General features: G+C 31.6%; 2 protein-coding genes across 2 annotated transcripts; one reads left to right on the plus strand and one right to left on the minus strand.

The window, feature by feature from the left end:
* Positions 1-7,028: 7,028 nt before the first annotated feature.
* On the plus strand, positions 7,029-10,967 carry Tsp_03229 (conserved hypothetical protein). The gene is made up of 5 exons (XM_003379524.1): positions 7,029-7,046; positions 7,671-7,763; positions 8,375-8,527; positions 9,353-9,474; positions 10,343-10,967. The coding sequence occupies exons 1-5, from the start codon at positions 7,029-7,031 to the stop codon at positions 10,965-10,967; spliced, it is 1,011 nt and encodes a 336-aa protein (XP_003379572.1).
* Positions 10,968-13,070: 2,103 nt separating this feature from the next.
* On the minus strand, positions 13,071-15,451 carry Tsp_03230 (retinoic acid receptor RXR-alpha). The gene is made up of 5 exons (XM_003379525.1): positions 14,883-15,451; positions 14,231-14,537; positions 13,772-13,874; positions 13,419-13,682; positions 13,071-13,336 (listed from the first exon to the last, which is right to left on the minus strand). Exons 1-5 carry the CDS (start codon positions 15,449-15,451, stop codon positions 13,071-13,073), a joined length of 1,509 nt encoding a protein of 502 aa, XP_003379573.1.
* Positions 15,452-17,508: the final 2,057 nt, after the last annotated feature.

Consider the following 17,508-nt stretch of genomic DNA (forward strand, 5'->3'; position numbering starts at 1 on the left):
AATTTAGTAATTTAGTAATTACAATAGATGCTGGTGCACAATTGCAGACAGCAATTAAACTCGACGAACATTATAAGTTGGACATGCTGCAAAATTGTCGTTTGCTTTTGTTTATTAATATTATAATTTCATTCCCTCTCTCTCTCTCTCTCACACACACACACACACACACACATGTAGAAAGTTGAACAAGCGTAAAATAGTTTTTTATTCATTTACAAAATATACTTATCGAAGCATGTTTTGAATTATTTCGAAAATTTAGTCAACTTTATATTATAGATATGAATTTTTTTAAGCATGACATTCGTCAAATTTGTCTATTTTGCTGCGATTTTATGCCATTCCATTATTTCATACAATGCCAAAGTTGTTTTATATCGATGCTTATGCGCAACTGCATGTACGTTTCCGCTTCTTGTATCATCATCGTCTTTTTAAACTTTTATGATGTGCATTTTCAGAACTTGAGTGACATTGATTCAAATTAATATTTAAGAGATTCGGTGCTTTTGTTATTGTGCTGCTTGCTATACGAATTGAATCTGTTCAATGACCTGGTAAGCGTATATTCATCTTTATTATTAGTAAATTGATTGATCATATTATTTTTTACATTTTCACAACCAATATTTCTATTCAATTCATAATAAATAGTACCGTTTTTGTAAAAAAAGTTTTTCAAATTTTGTACAGAAATGTTTCTTTTTGTTTTTTAAATAAAATTGTCCACTGTGTTCTTTTCTGTTAATTAGTAGGAATTTAATTCTGTACAGTATTTCAAGTTGCAGTAAGCAGAAAATAAGGTTACTATGGGCAGTTGAACGTATTATTGCATTAATATGTGTATAAAATAAAAGTTAATAATCTATTTTTATTCAGTTGTTTTCTGCACCTTGATATTTTATTTTATTTTACATTTATTTTTAACAAATGCTTGTTTATTTTCATTGTGCTTCAATGAAATAGCCTTGTTTTCTCCGTTGTTCATGCCGTTGGTGCTTCTTGTTATTTTATTGCTAACAGTTGGTACACAAATTGTTTCTCAATTGCAATGCTCATTTCTTATAATATGTGCCGTATTGTTTTAAGGTTTTATGATCATTACATTAATGAGAGTTTGTGAAAGGGACGTAAATGAATATTCGCATCAATTTCAAATAAGTAAATAAAATTAGAGGTAATGTGAGTAAATAGATGTATAATTCAGAATATTAGCGATTAGAAGATTAAAACTTGTTCAGCTTAAATTCATAAGCTTTAACTTTACAGCTAGTTGAGTTATGAACTGATGCGAAAATTTTCAGTTTTTCTCACATCAACATCATCTATTTGTTGTTGCTTGCAGTTATGTAACTGCAGCTAAATTATTTTTATTGTGAGTGCTGTAATTGGGCTTTTTTCAAGTTCGGTTTTGTATTTGTGGTTTCAGATGTTGAATGCTGTTTTTAAATTATAGCAATGTGTTTTGGATGTTAGAAGAATCACATGTATAATATATTTTATTTCTTATAAACAAATAAGCATGTTTTTTTTCTTTCTTTCATTCTTTGGTTTATTTTATTCATTCTTTCTTTCTTGTCAGCTTAACTTGATCTGACGTCATTTGCACTTATTGAAGGCGAGTTGACAAAATGCTAATCGGTCGCTGAGCTTGGTGGGACTTAAGTGTGGTCTGAAGTGGTCCTCGGTTCGCTGAATTGCATAGCCGCTTTTAACCTCCTCCTCCTCCTCCTCCTCCTTCTTCTTCTCATTCTCCTCTGCCTGGGTTATAAGCTTCAGAGCAGTGTAAATCAGTCGATTTCAATAAGTCGAAGGTTGTTGTTAGTCCTCCGCATTTCCAACTTCAACCACAATTTGCCAGGTGCAGTGAGCAAGTCGGTTTTATCCTTGTTAACTGAGAATTTCGCAACTTGATACTTCCTGATATGTGAATTGTTTGTGAGTGACGTTTATTTATTGTTTTATTGAGTTTTGGCAAGCCATATCTTAGCCTGTTTTCTTTTATATTCACGATTATGTCTACGAAAGGAATGCTTTTTTCTTTGTTTTAGAAAAAAATTACAGTACTGTACTGAATTTTTTCTTTTACTAGGAAAGTGCTAAATCTACACCATTGTTTCTTTGAAGTAATGTTTCATAAAATTATTTTTTTTACTTCCTTTATTATTATATTTCATCGTTTAATGAAATGGTAAAGCTAAAATCGGACTTGAAATTCATTCAGCTTATATTTACAGTACTTGTAAATGAGAGTTTCAAAATTTTATTTTATTGTAATACTGTAGGTTTATTTTGAAATGTAAGTTCCATTCTTCAAGGTGTGAAAAGTGTTATTGTTGTCTTAATAAAATTGATGTACTTCATGAAACAATGATTTGAATTTTTTCATTTTTTCAGTAATATTTTTCGAAAATGTGAAAGAATATTTCCATTGTTGTGAAATGTCATACATGATTGAACATTATCTTCTTTTTTATAGTACTAAAAAAAATTTATGATTTGAATTTAATTTAATCCTAGAACATGTCAAGTGTTATGACAGTTTTTATTTAAAAAATTTTTAAATAAAGTGGTCTAAATCAAGGTTTAGTTCAGTTTTTTTCCATTGAATTTTCGGGATAGCAGATACAATCGTATCAGTTGTTATATTGTTGTTGATGAACGATAAAGTCTGGTTGCATTTGTTGGTATTTCTGATTGTTTAGCATTATTTGATGGTAATGCTATATCAGATGTTGAACTGGTTGAAGAACTGGTTGTTCGAAATTTTTATATCATAATTTTGTGTTTGATTACAGTGATATTGTGCGGATGGAGGTGGAGTTCTTCTTTATTGTATTTTGAAAAATGACCTACTGATAGTCAGTGTGTTTAATGTGAATTTTTTTGAAAATTTTTATTCATAATTTACTGGAAGAACGTTTCATTTTCATTATCTGATAAAATATTGAAGTAAGCAAGAATGAATTTATTTTTGTTTTTTTTATAAATTTCATTTCTGTTATACTGTATAACGATGAAATCAAATATTTAAGATAGAATGTAAATTGAACAGATGTTGAATAAGCAGTGTTCTTTTTTTATCAATTTCATTAAAATTCAGTTTAACGTGATACAAGCAAATGTTTTGCTAAAATTACATCCAAAATATCAAGTTCCATATTTTTTTCATATTAAAGATTGCTTTCAGTTTCTTCATTATGTCACAATTGATATATATATATATATATATATATATTCAGCATTCATAATTTATTCACTTTACTTTATGTAGCATTATTCATTGTTAATTTTATGCATGTAATTGTAATGTAACATATTATAATGGAAATGTAATTAGTAATAACATGTGTACATGTGAGTGTGTATGCCATACCATGATGTATTCCACACCTTTAAAATTATTTTTATCATGCAAATTTTGTAAATTTTTTAAAAATAGACGTACGTATTTTTGCTGTAATTCTTTTATTAAAAAATTTGTTGAATCATTTATGAAATATTTTCACACGTATTTTATTTATCAAAATGACCACATTTAATATTTTAGTAAAACAGCATTGATATTTGTTGAAAATACTTTATCATTTCAATCTTATTGGGTTTTTAGAATTTCAAAGGCCATTTTTTGAGTTTATTTAAAGTAATAGTGGATTTCGTAAATTTCGATGCAGGATATATATATATATATATATAGATTGAATACAAATTGAAGGGGAAATGTGTGTGTGTGTGCGTGTGTGTGTTTGAATTGAATGTTTGAAAGTGCAGTTTGTACTGTTTAGCAGGTGCTTTTATAGCTAGCTGCCAGTCATTGTAATCTTATCCATTGGAAGTTTGCAATAAATTTGCCTACAGGCTAACAACGTACTAACTAGGCAAGCTTGGCAAACAAATGTTGTTTGCTTATCATTTAGCTTTTTGGCAATTTCGGAATAAATTGCCAAATTTCAAGACAAAGTCAACAACATCAACAATTGATCAACAGTGTATCAATAATTGATTATATATATATATATATATGCATATGTATAATGTATTTGCTTTCATATTGTGTTGTATTCGATCGTATGATCTGTTTTTTTAGTTAATGTAAAGTAGAATTATAATGATGTATCATAAATGTTTGTTGTAAGAATTTATTTTTGAAAGAAAAATTGGTTGAATAAGTTGATTTCATGGTGAAATTTGTTGAAATTTTACTGTTTAACCCGTTAAGTTAGGTATGAAATTTGTTTTATCAATCCGGTTATATAGTTTGATAGCGTTACAATTGGGTCACGTTTGACGACGACTATCACTGTTTAGTTGCTTCTTGAATTTAGCAGTGCTAAATAGTTGTTCTTCTTTGAAAATTTCATCCAAAAAATAAACAAACGAAAAATTACAAAATGAATGCAAATAATATCCGATATCAGATTTTGTTTTTGAATTTAGTCTGTATTTTTGCAAATTAGCCTCTCTTTTCTTACTGTAAAATTTTTATTTGAAATTAAATTTTTGCAAAAGTTTGAAGTTTGTGCAAGTAAAAATGAGTAATAGGACGCACGCCCATTCGCCAATGCAAAGAATCTTCGCTATTGGCGTGTTGGTGATACTGCTGCTGTTGCTGTTGCTGTTGTTGTTGTTGTTGTTGTGTTGTTGTTGTGTTGTTTTCGTCATCATCATCATCATCATCATTGTCGTCGTCGTCGTCGTTTATCGTCAAGTCATCCATCAGCATAAAATATAAACAGCGTTGACGACTGTCAATGCACGTGGCATAACTTCAAGCTGTGCCGTTTGTCTGTGCTTGTCTTGTCTTGTCTTGTCCTGTGCTTTGTCTCCGGTGTGTGCATTTTTCGCTTTGTGCTGGTGAATTTGTAAATTTACATTCCAAACCTCAATCCGTCATCATCTGCCTCTCTATCTCTCCCTCTCTGCTTTGACTTAATTCCAATATCTTCATCTTATTTTATCCCTCTTTGTCTCACTCTCTTTCTCTTATCAGTCAATTACCTACCTCTCTGCTTGAGGGTACTTTTAGAAATATTTTTTACAAATTGCAAATTTTGACAACATTTTGTTGCAATGGCGCCTGACTTTGAAGATTACAGCAATATTCAAATGTAAGTTTTCAGATATTCTATTATAAAGCTTTATTTGTATTCATTTAAAAAATTTCATTTAATCTGTCATGTAAGTAAAATGCTTCTCTGTTTCATTTTCCGATTTCACTTATCATAAGAAAAATATTCAATTCTCATCACGTATTCTGTGGTAACAAAGCTTTTCTCTTTTTCCTTTCTTTTTTTTCGTAAAAAATTGTTTCCCGAAAAATAGCTTTGCAACAGTTGTCTTACTTTTTTAATAATATCGAACTTAGTATTACGAGTCTTTGTTTAATTTTTGTATGAAAAAATCATTTGCGCTCCTCTGAAGTACTGTAGGCTAGGTATCGGCAATATTGACAATCAAGTACAAGTTCTTTTCAATTGTTTTTTGTCTTCGTATTTTTGTTTTCTTTTTTTTTCTTCAGTTAAATTTTTCAAAGCATGCCAATAATTCAATGTTAATGTGCTATGTGTGATGATTTTGTTGCCTGCTTTGCTTTGCCTGTTTGCAGTTTTTGCTGTTTGCACAGGTTCAAGTGATGAAATTTGCCCTCTACGTTTTATTTGCCTTTTTTTATTGTGTATTATATGAGCGATATTTCGTCAGCATCAGCAGTACAACAGTAAAAGCGAAACTATATGCACGTACGTAAAGAGTTCACCTGGTGAACGATATTGTTGTCGTACTAAATGAAATTTCACTGCTTCTGTCGTAATTTATTTCACCAACAGATGTGCTCATTTGTCACTTTGCATCATCTTTGCACTTTCCCCCCCCCCCCACCTTCCAACAGTTCTCAACTTCAGCAAATCGGTTGTTTCTTAAAAATGTATCATTATTTTTATACGTCAAGCGCGTTCACTTTTGTTGGAACGCTTGTTCAACATAAAAAAACAAAATACACAGTTGTTTTCAGAAAATTATCAGATTTCTTTTACATCTGCACATAATAAGTTACAAACGTATTAAAGATACTTTGCACTCTCAGAATGTGCATACCTTTAGAGAATGTACTTCTAAAAAAAATTTCTTATCCATTATTATTTCATAACATGATGGTTAGCACGATTATTATTGAAATTTAAATATTTTACATTTCTCGTTTAATTCAATGTGTAATAATTGTCTTCGGCGTTGTTAACTGTGTTATTAGTTTCAAATTTAAATAAGTTTTAAGTCCGATTGACCTTTTTTTAATTATGAATATTTATTTTCTTGAATAAACCGTTTGATGTAACATTACAATTTGTCTCTTTTTTCTGATTATTTAGAAGAATGTAAACGTTAGCGGGTGGGTTTGTTGTGGCGAGAGGAGTTTTTGACTCGCTTTGTTATATCTTTGACAACTGCATGTGATAAATTTATATGTAACAACTTGCATATCTGATTTTGCAGCTGCTCTCCCTTTTTCTCCATTTCAAAGTAGATCGTTGAAAAATGCATAAAATTGAACTGCAACTAATAAAACCACCGGATGAAATTGTCCAAATGTAATGATTGACAAATTTTTTATTTAACGATATTTTCGAAATTTATGTATTTTATATATGCATTAAATGCATTAATTTCATTTATTTAAATTATTGTTTCAAATAAAGCCAATCCTTTATTGCAATATTGCATTTTTCTGAGCGAAGGCAATTAAAATTTATTGTTTTTATTACTGTTTGAAAACCACAAAATGAAATTATTTCAATGTTTTATTTTTGTTTTTGATATTTTATAAAGTTCACTTATGCTTATTTGTCTTGTGTGTTGTTTTGATGAGAAATTGTGCTTGCATTTCTGTACAAATTTTACTGTTTTTCAATTTATAAATACCATTCTTATTTACTGACCGGGCTGTTGGCTGAGAAATTGGCAGTTTCTGCAATTATCAGTCCATGTTAATTACTGGGCCGAGTCATTGATCGCCTTTCTCTTGCAAATAGATGGGGAGTACAAGCCTCGTAAGCTATTCGATTTCAGCTGTCCAGCAAGGCTGACCACTAGGGTCATTATTTTCTATTTTACTGTCCTCTAGACAACACGTCATGATTAAAAGTACAAAGTTGAAATTTATTCTGTATTCAAAATGCATTGTATTGTAAGCATTGTAGTGTAAGCAGTATTTGTGTTAAATTTGAACATGTTGTGTAGTTTGTTTTTATACAGAAATTTACATTTTTTGTTATCGATCATCAATCGATTGCAGATATTGTGCGTACGGTTGTTGATGCATGTTTTATTGAAATTATTTCTTTTCAACAATATCTTCCAGTTGTTAAAATATATCTAGAAAGAAAGACATGTAATTTACAGTTGACATCAAATTACTATTACTTTTGCTGTATTATTTTCATTTGTAGAGAATAAATTACCCGTGCAATTAATTTATCAATCATGCAAAAAGCATTCAGTGCTTTATTGGCGATTCTTTTCCGTTTTTATAAAAGCGATGTGTTCTTTTTTAGATTTGAATTTTACGCAGATTTATCAGTCGCTTCAGTCGCTTGAAATAAAGTATTATTTTTGTATACAGTGGAACTTTTGTATAAAAGTGTATTAATTAATTGATAATATTTCTATATAAGCGGTTATTTTTGTGTGGCGAAGTGTGTGTTTTGCGTGGAAGAAATAGCGAATTGCAGGATGAAATTGTGCGTGCAATAGCTTTGCAAAGTTCAGTTTGTAGCTTTTTGCGTGTGACACTGCTATGGTGGTGTTAGGTTAGGGGTAGATTGTTGTTCAGCGGGAACAGATGTGAAATTGATTTTTCGGTCAGCTTTCAAACACACTTGCTCACATACATGAACGTGTGTTTAATAAGCTGTGGTGTGCATAGGACAATTTTGTCACAATATTTGCTTCTGCATTCTCTTTTACCTGCAATCATTGTAGAAGAGCAGCTCGTTTAAGCTTAGTGTTTATTTATTTATTTGTTTATTTCTGATTAATCGGTGAGTAAATTTCTTGGTGATTTCTTCTAATGAACTATTTCGTAGTCTTCTAGAAAATTGTATTGAAAAATTTTTTTCAACTCATAACAAAAAACGTTTTTTTGTTCATACAATTTATCAGATTGAAGTATTTATATTTTAATAATTTTGAAGCTTCAAATCAGGTGTTTACTGTCATTATTTTATCGTAACCTTAGTTACAATTTGTCTGACTGTAGTTGTCAGAGTTTGTGACCAGTAATTTTTGAAAATTTTGCAATTAATTAACATTTCATTTAATAGTTATTTGGCTGTTTAGTTTTTCTATGATAAAAATGCTTTTTATTGTTTGATTTAAGATATTAACAATTCTGAGAAATGTATTTCTTTTACGAGAAGTGTTGCTTTCAATACTGTATGTTGTTGTTGTAATGCATTATGAAATATTTGTTGTGAAATGTGATTTTTCAAATGTGTATCATGTTTTTTGCGGTTGGGTGGTTACGAATTCGGTATTTTGAAAATCTATTTTAAATTGCAATCTTGAAATGTTTTCCTTATTTATCAGTGATCTATCTGAATGTTGTTAGAAAAATTATGTTTTCATTGATAATTATGCGGTTATTTAGTTTTGAAATTTTAGAAATTGAATTCTAATTCAGTGAAATATTTTCGTGCACACAGGTAGTTTGTTAATTGCTCATTTTTGGCACGTTTAGCAGAAACGTTGTATTTTCAGAGGTAAAGAATGCGAAAACGACGCTAAATAATTCAGTGAAAGAATTTTTCAGTATGATTCTTTTTTTCACTTAGAATTGTGCCTTTTTATTGTGCAATTAATACTCTAATTTGGCATTCATGAATTGATGTGGATCAAATGGTGACGTAATTGTTGCAAATCATCGCTAAATGTGATGATGATTTGTTTGATTTTATTTTATTCTCAAGTGATCGAGCAGTTTGACATCCATTATCAATTTTCAAATAGCTTGCGGCTGTGAAACATCTACTGAAATGCCGTCGTTAAACGTTTCCTTTATTAATTTACAATTATTAATGCTTATTTTAAAACGGTTTTCATGTTCATTGCATTAGTGGTGAGTTAGGAACAGTTTAGCATTAAATTCGACATTTTAAAGTCGCGTACTTTAAAATGAATACTTTACAGTATGCGTCAGTGAGTGATTTTATGATACTGTTATTTATCCACTTTAAACAGTTAGGTTAAGCGCTGTCATTGCCGGGGCAGCGTTTCAATATTGTATTTGTGACTAATCACTTTTTCCATTGCATCAGTATTCAGTGGCGCATTTGGTGGTTATATTTGTTATCTACAGAAACGTCTGCAGTGTAATACAGATTACACTGTTGGGTGCCATCGTTTGGAAGCAACGTGTAAAGATCATTTGAAAGCTACACTTGAAGCATTTCTCATTTTCGTTTTTCATAAAGCGTTTCTGTTATTTTTCTGTGATATATAAAGTAGGTAAGAAAGGATGCAATTATAGGTTTAGTTTTTTTTTTTTGGTTGAATTAGCATGATATGTTTTGTTATTGTGAAACTGAAAAAGAATGATCGAGTAATGAAAGGAAGCTAATTAATAATAGGCTAGTTAATTTATTCAACTGTACGATGAGATTTGTTGCTTATTTTTTATTTCTACAGCAGCAGTGATCTGAATTATCTTTCTTTATTGTGTTATATCATCAATATGGATCTCATTTCATTAGTGCAACAATTCAACAGATAAATTTTAGCAGTTATTATTATTATTGTTGTTGTTGTGCATTGATATGATTTTTTATGATTTTTCATGAAGCATCTGTTGAATTGTTAATGAATCTTTGAATTTAACGAATTTTATGAAAGTTTCTATTTGCTTTTGAGTTTATTGACTCAGGCGTGAAAATTTGTTGGAATTGTGATTTGATGAATTTATTATTGTCGTGTCGGCCTTATTGTTGAAAGAAAAGAGTTTGAAACGTAAAATGCAGATGAATAATTGATGTTAATTTTTGAAAATTTCAACTCATTTCCATCTGTATCAATTCAATCATTCATTCATTGAATTTTATCCATTTGTTGCGCGCATTTGTTCTTTGAGTTCGTTTTGCTTTCGCGTATGCACAAAATAATACTCTCTGTTATACTTTTATATTTATCACATTTATATTTATAATTTTTTAAAAATGATATCTCGTTATCTGTGAATGATGCGATTGTAATAGTTGTTTTTTATTTTCTTTTTTTATTCCTTGTTTATTAATTAATTTTTTTAATTTTAATACAGTGGGATAATTTTATTTCATGTTTCCATTGTTTTTAGAGGTAACGAGACTTTTGATTACGGTGGTGGATTGTTCGATGTAGGTGGTAAAAATCCAATCGAACTTGTTATAAATTTTTTGTCCAACGCAAACATGACTGCTGTGACCGGCTCATTGGAGAAGCTCTTGTCCGAGTCTTACAAATTTATTCGCCTTGCCGATGATATCAACGATATGAAAAATTACATTAACGACATGCGGTTGTGTTTTGTGGCTTTGACTATATCCGGCTATGTCGCGATGCTCATTTATGCGATTGTACTATTCTGTGGTAGGAGGAACGGGCGCAACGCGCAACGGCGACGACACGCATCCGGCATGGCATATATGGATGAAGAGTCGTTGGGTTGGGGTGAAAAGCCTCCAACTCAGCAGAGCATGTGTAATAGAACAACGAGCGGCGACCGTGATCCGTATTATTACAGATCGAGTTCACGAAAACCTATGCATCCGTTTAGCCGTCAGAGGTACAACATTACTGCTGCCTTAACTGATGCCGCTGCACATCCGGCGTCCGGCGATAGCGTCTGTGCCAAAGTCAATGGTCCGTTTGAAACTTCACCGTTGAACGTTACAGAGACCACGACGTCTCTTGAAGCGCCCGGCGCCGAAACGGCTCACTGAGTCTTACTGGTCCGGTATTATTTATTTATTTATTTATTTATTTATTTATTTTATTACTTTTTATTATTTATATACACACACAAGCATATATTACATCATTTTATTTTATTATTATTTTCCTTTTTTGACTTGGCACTGTTCACCCAGTGTGTTCATTGGTGTCCACTTCTTCTACTTCTTCTATCGACCAAGGTTGGTTAATTGTGCAGAATAAGGCTTTCATTCCTTTGTTTCTCTCATTTCATTTCTTTTATTATTTATGCTTGTTTTCTACTTTCAATCTGTTCGATCAATCATCATTAGTCTTCAATTTTGTTTTTCCATATATTATGTTTATTCCTCTTTTATAAGCAGTTTTCTTTCTGTTTTCTTCCATCTATCGTCGTTATTTTTTTTAATTATTATTTATCGACATTAATTTTTCTTTTCATCAACCACATATATGTTTCTCATAAGCGATTTTTGGAATCCTCTCAAGACGAAAAATAACATGAATCATTATTTTTTCCTTTTTTAATTCACATTTATTTTTGGTTTTTTGGTTGGTCGATTTTTTGTTTCTTTTTTCTTGACGGTGAATAATAATCAGTTTCACCTGGACGATTGTATTTATTATTAATTTTTATTTCATTTTACTTGTTATCGGACCGGATGATCAATCATTTCATCTTCAAATGACAATCTTGCTAACTTAACGCTCTGTTTTTCCTTATCTTCTCTGTCTCCTATTTTGTCTTGCGGATACTTTTTTGTCCAGTAAAAAATTCACTTGGTTGAAAATTTTTCTGAATATTTATTGCTTTTGTTTCAGAAAATTATTTAATTAATTAATTAATAATTTTCATAGATTTTTAATTTCATCTGCAAACGAAACTGCGGGCGTTTTCGATCAGCAGATGCAAATTTTAATATAAATGCATTTAATTATTTTGACGACAACAATTGTGGGGAAGTGTTTTACTGATTTTTCATACATTCATTTATTTATGTGTTATATTTATTAACAATTTATTTCGAATTTTATTTATTCACTGTTAATTTCTTCAAGCTGCAGCTATTATCATATTCAGCTGTTAGTTCAGGAGTTGTAGTTCTTCAATGTTGGGCTTGTAGTTGAATTGAAAATCCAAATTAGAAAAATTGCATTTGATGTATGAATATATTTATTTTTATTCCTGTTCTAAACTTCATTCATTTTATTAATTTTATTTTTATGCATTGCATGTTAAGTTTTCGATGTCATGTCTACTACAGTACGTTAGAAATTGATGTGCAAGTAGTTTTCAGCAGAATGACAAATTTTACAAAAATCTCATCTCAACTCCGTGAAAATGTACAGTACTATTTGGTAGTGAAAAGCAAAATAAAAAGAGCAGATACTGAAAGGCGATGAAGTGAAAAAAAGAATTCCTAGCATTCATTTTAGTTATTTTATCATGTGAAACTTTTAAGTATTCTTTTTCTTGAAGATTAAGGGCAAATTGAAATGCTGAAATGCACATGATTTGTAAATTGTTAATTACGTCTGCGTCTAGCAATTCGATACGAGAACTGAGTGTTTGTCACATTTACAGTTTCGAGTAAAGTTTGCAAATGTTTCTGCATTTTTTCTTCTTTTGCATTTTTGAAGTTTTTTACAGTGTTGCAATTTTACTGACTAATTTTTCTTGCTTGGCGAAGGATGTGAGCGTAAAATGAGCTAGATGGAAACTTTGATTTTTTATTCGTTTTTTCTTTATATTCTAGATTTTTCTTAAAAATATTTTTCATTTCCACAGTTATGAGTAGTTTCTTTTTGAGAAATAATGCAATACTATTTATTTTTTATTTTTATTTTGTCTGTTGTAGCATTATTGTCTGAGAATAATAAATCGGCATCTGAATTCAACAAGAAATATTAATTTCACGAATTTGCCGAACTTTTTGAAAAGTTGCACCATCACATAACTTGTGGCATTACATGGAGTTTTGTTTTAAGTATGTCATTTGTGTATTTTGAGAACGAGCGTGCTTGAGAGATCAACCGAGGCGCAAAAGTTTGGTCGTCCCGAGCGAAAGAAAGTGCAATAATTAATAACTGAAGGTTCGTCACAGTGCGAAAGCTCAAAATTGAGGTACAGTGGCATGTAAAGCATAGCATTGTTCTTTGAGTGCTTGAATTAGAGAGGTAAGTGTCGGAATGGGTGGCATAAAGCACGGAGAATCATAACATGCAAGACCAATGGAACGCAGTGATGGAAGGCGAAGCATCAATTTTGCAAATCGACCTGGCTGATTAGGATTCTTTTGTCTGCAGTATTCTTCTAAGCAATTGTACGCTTTTTCTCGATATGACTCGACCACGGTACCACATTTCAGACCAGTTATATCTTAAACGAAATATTTTTGCAAATATTCATTTTTGTTAATTTATTGTGTACTATTTGGGTTTAATATTTGATAGACGTTTACCAGGGTTGAAAAGTACAATGGTACGTAAAAGCCCAAGCTCTGTCCGGTCGACTTGTAAATCTTTCAATTTGTATGTCAATTCGTGAATCATTCGATCAAAAATCACATCGTAATTATTATCTTCTGACGATTCCAATGAGTTCACTGATGTAGTCGAATCGGCCGCAGCAGTTGTGGTTGTTGTGGACGACGACATGCACATTTCCATCGATTTCGTATGCGTAGAGTGATAAGCCATTAGTGCTAAGATGAGCTCATTCCAGCCTAAATAAATAATTTTAGTTTTTCAATTGTCTGTGTATTTTATTTTATTTTATTTATTAATTTGATTTTTTGTTTTGTTTTTTATTTACCATTTTTCAACAATAATGCTTGATCCTCAATCGATAATTCACAATAATGAGGAATCATACGGGCCCAACGGACTAGCTGAACAAAGTACGCATCCACAGTATCCTACAGAAAAGAAAAAAACGTAAGAAAATTTTGATTATTTAATTCAAATTTGAATATTCCATTAAGTACCATTGAATTTGCCCATTTTTGAAATATTTTTTTATTCGGGAACAGGGTTTTGTTTTATTGTTGTATTTGAATTGAAATGATTGTGTATTTTACTTGTTAACTTTCACAATTCTACGAACTTAATAATGTATGTAACAGGTATGACGTGAAAAAAAAGCATGGAAAAATCACATTATTTATTTATGCTTGCACATGAATATGTTTATAAATTTATTATAATATATGATATGAAATAAGGTTAGATTAGATTAGATTAGATTATGAAAGCAAACTTTTATTGTCCTTACCTGTGGAACGCCGAGCAGAATTTTATCAGCCATAAGTTCAGCTTCAAGCACGCGATCAGGTGGAATGTCAGATATGCAATTGCTAGTACTTTCCGGTTCACCATTTTCTGAACGATCGCCACGTAAGCGTTGACGTTCTTCTTGAACAGCTTCTCTTTTCATTCCCATGATCAGGCATTTTTGATAGCGGCAGTATTGACAGCGGTTACGCTGACGCTTATCAATTACACAATGACGGCTTTCTCGGCAAGTGTAAGTCAAATCTTTTCTCACCGTACGTTTGAAAAATCCTTTACATCCTTCACAACTGGAAAAGAGTTGTCCATTGAAATTTAAATTTAATTTTTTGAAGCTCCCACTACTTCTGAACGTTTCACCTTACGTTACATAAACTAACATATCATAAAGCTGAACGAAATCAGTGTTTGGCTAATGAAAATTATCTTTACTTCATGCTATGAAATTTGTTTATAACTACATCATAAAGTCTAAAATTAAAATACTGACCTTTATGATGAGATGAAATTTACTGTCGCTCATGTGCATTGAAATTTCCAGCTTATTACAGTTTTAATTATTATTTCAGATCATTTAACAAGTTGAGTAAAGTGTTTTCAGTAAATTTTGAAAGTGGTGTAAAAAGCACTCATACCTGTATACACCGTAATGTTTTCCGGATGCTCTGTCACCGCAGATGTTGCACACGTGTTTTGGTAACGCCAATGGATGACTTGGTGGATATTGTTTGTTTGTATTGTTATTATTAGTGTTGGATGTTGTCGGCGGCGGTGGTGTCGTTGTTGTTGTTGTTGTTGTTGTAGCTGTAGCTGCAGCTGCGGTAGTGTTAGTAGCAGTAGGAGTAGGTGTGGTGGATGTGATAAGCATTGAATTCGGAGGTTGAGTGAGAGTTTCGTATGAAGGTGGTGGTGTGGTGGTGGAGACAGTGTCGAGGTCAGAAGAAGAGAAATAAAATGAAGCTGGCTGTTGTTGAACTGGACTGTCGAGTGTTAAAGATGAATCGGCAAAAGTTGAAAGTTGCTTGTTCGCATCCAGTGCACAGTCGAGACGGAATAGACTGTCTTGAGTTGAATCGACGAGGCACGTGTTGGATGTTTGCGTGTTCGAAGGCTCTAAACCAGCCAATATTAAGCGCATTAGATTTGGATTTGATGACGGAGATCGACGTTTGCCTAATTGTATTTTTATTATATCAGCTTTCATTGATAGAAGCTAATAGCAGAGATAACCTGCATACAAATGAGAGAGAGAGAGAGAGAGAGGGAGGGAGATACAAATAGTACAAATGGAAGCAGCGGTTGTGAATTTGATTTCGAGGGAAGAATAATAAAATACCACTGACAACAAACTGAGGAGATGCTAGTGGTACTACTGGTTTATGCTAGTTCGTTGATGATTTTCGTCTGTTGCTCTTTCTCTCATCCCAGTTTTAACAGAGACGAGTGCATCAGGCCAGTCAGTGTCGGGTCAGTAGGGAATACGGGCCAGCTGACTGGACGGTTATCCCACAGAAATAAATAAATAGGTGTCATTTATAGAAGAAATAAGAGGTGCATTGCTTAATGGTGCTAACCACCTCGGGTGCAATTGAGCCAACTGATCAGAACGATTCTTTCGGGACACCTATTATTGTGCAGTTGTTCACAACTGATTGCAGCTGTTCCTGTTGCCTCAGCTTTTTCGGGTAACCGACATGACGGCGGCCGACTGACCTGAACAGTCTAGAAGAGCATCTTGCTCCTCATCCTGCAAAAGGGCACCTAAATCCAGGCCGCTGGAGCGCGGTTGCAGCAAAAACGTTGTTACTGAAACCGGCGCATACAAGGTCAACCTAGTTCAACAGCTACCTAACGACCTAAGCTGAAAAAGTCGCAACCTAAAAACCAGCAGACCAAAGCAAACAGCAGGCAATTGCCAGCATCTCTTACTTATCATCACGAGTAAGTCAGTTGATTTTCCTTTTTTTCTATGAAAATCACTATTGAAAAATAATACATCAGTAATAATAATAATGACAGTTATGTTGAATAACAGCAATTACAATAATAAGCTGTGAATGCTAAATAACATTATATGCAAATGTATAAAAGTGAACAAAAATAAATTATCAGTATATTATAATATTACTTGTTGTTGGAAAAAATGATATTGATGTTGCGTCCAATGCTACCCACTGTGTTCAGAGGCAACTTGAACAAAGGACCGGCAGAAAGTGATCTCCCTTTGACCTAAGCAATGGGAAATAGCTTTGTTGAATCAGGAAGTATTTTTTTCCGGCCTCTAAACTGACACAGTTCTCTAGCCGGTCAGGTTGAAGCATTTTCTGACAAACAGGATTTTTTTAATGACGTACAAAATGTCTTTTTAATAATATTTTTGGTGGATATACAGCCGTTGTGAAACTTTTTTCATATTTGTAATTGAAATACCAAAACTCAGCCAACTATTGTTCTATATGTTTAAATTTAGTTCTCTTTTGAAATTTAATATATAAAATCTTATTCAATTTTTATCACCTATCAACAGTTTGATCAAGGACAGACAAACACACCACTAGCATTAGCTATTATTGGAAAATGAAATTTTGCGCGCGTGCGTTGAACAGGAAGAAAAGAAATTCCAACTTGTGGCATTTTTATTTCACAGATCATCTATCTATCTATCTATCTATCTATCTATATATCTGTTTATTTTTTTTTCATTCAATAACCGAATAATATGATGCATGCACAATAAGGAAATTAGAAATAAAAATGAACAAATTTCTAGCACAGAACACACAATAGATTAGTTGGTTTGTGGTCCTATTTAACAGTATGCAGCACAATATCATGGCAAATAATATTCAGGTTTACAGTCTTTTTTTCTAAATTATCAAAGGTTATATTTTATGTAATTGTAAAAAGTATTTTTTTTTCTAACATGAACTGGAATAGATATTGTTGTATACATGTATGTTCCAAGATGTAATTTTAAAGAAAACAACTAATTTAATGTCACATCCATTTTGAAGTATTGTGAAGATCATTTTTCAGATTAGTTCAACCCATTGTCAGTTGTTATCTTAACATTTACATAAAATTGAAGTTGTTAATTTTTAGTAAAATGTTACTTGTTTAGAAGAGAAAATTGAAATTTTTTTATGCTCATGATGAAAATCTGTTCATTTGTAATTTTGTTCTTATTTTTCTAAACTCTAAATTTTTTATAGTCAAGTTGAACAAATAGGAAAAATTGTTAATATTTGTCACATGTCAACA

Source organism: Trichinella spiralis (assembly GCF_000181795.1).
Source record: "Trichinella spiralis strain ISS 195 chromosome Unknown Scfld2, whole genome shotgun sequence".
Lineage (NCBI taxonomy): Eukaryota > Metazoa > Nematoda > Enoplea > Trichinellida > Trichinellidae > Trichinella > Trichinella spiralis.

Coding starts and splice junctions, on each gene's coding strand:
- Tsp_03229 (XM_003379524.1), top strand. Junction 7,764..8,374: donor CAATAGCTTTGCAAAGTTCA/GTTTGTAGCTTT, acceptor GTTTGATTTAAG/ATATTAACAATTCTGAGAAA. Junction 8,528..9,352: donor GTTGGGTGGTTACGAATTCG/GTATTTTGAAAA, acceptor TGTTATCTACAG/AAACGTCTGCAGTGTAATAC.
- Tsp_03230 (XM_003379525.1), bottom strand. CDS start 15,451: ATGAAAGCTGATATAATAAAAATACAATTAGGCAAACGTCGATCTCCG. Junction 13,875..14,230: donor TTCTGCTCGGCGTTCCACAG/GTAAGGACAATA, acceptor TCTTTTCTGTAG/GATACTGTGGATGCGTACTT. Junction 13,337..13,418: donor CATTGTACTTTTCAACCCTG/GTAAACGTCTAT, acceptor ATTTCGTTTAAG/ATATAACTGGTCTGAAATGT.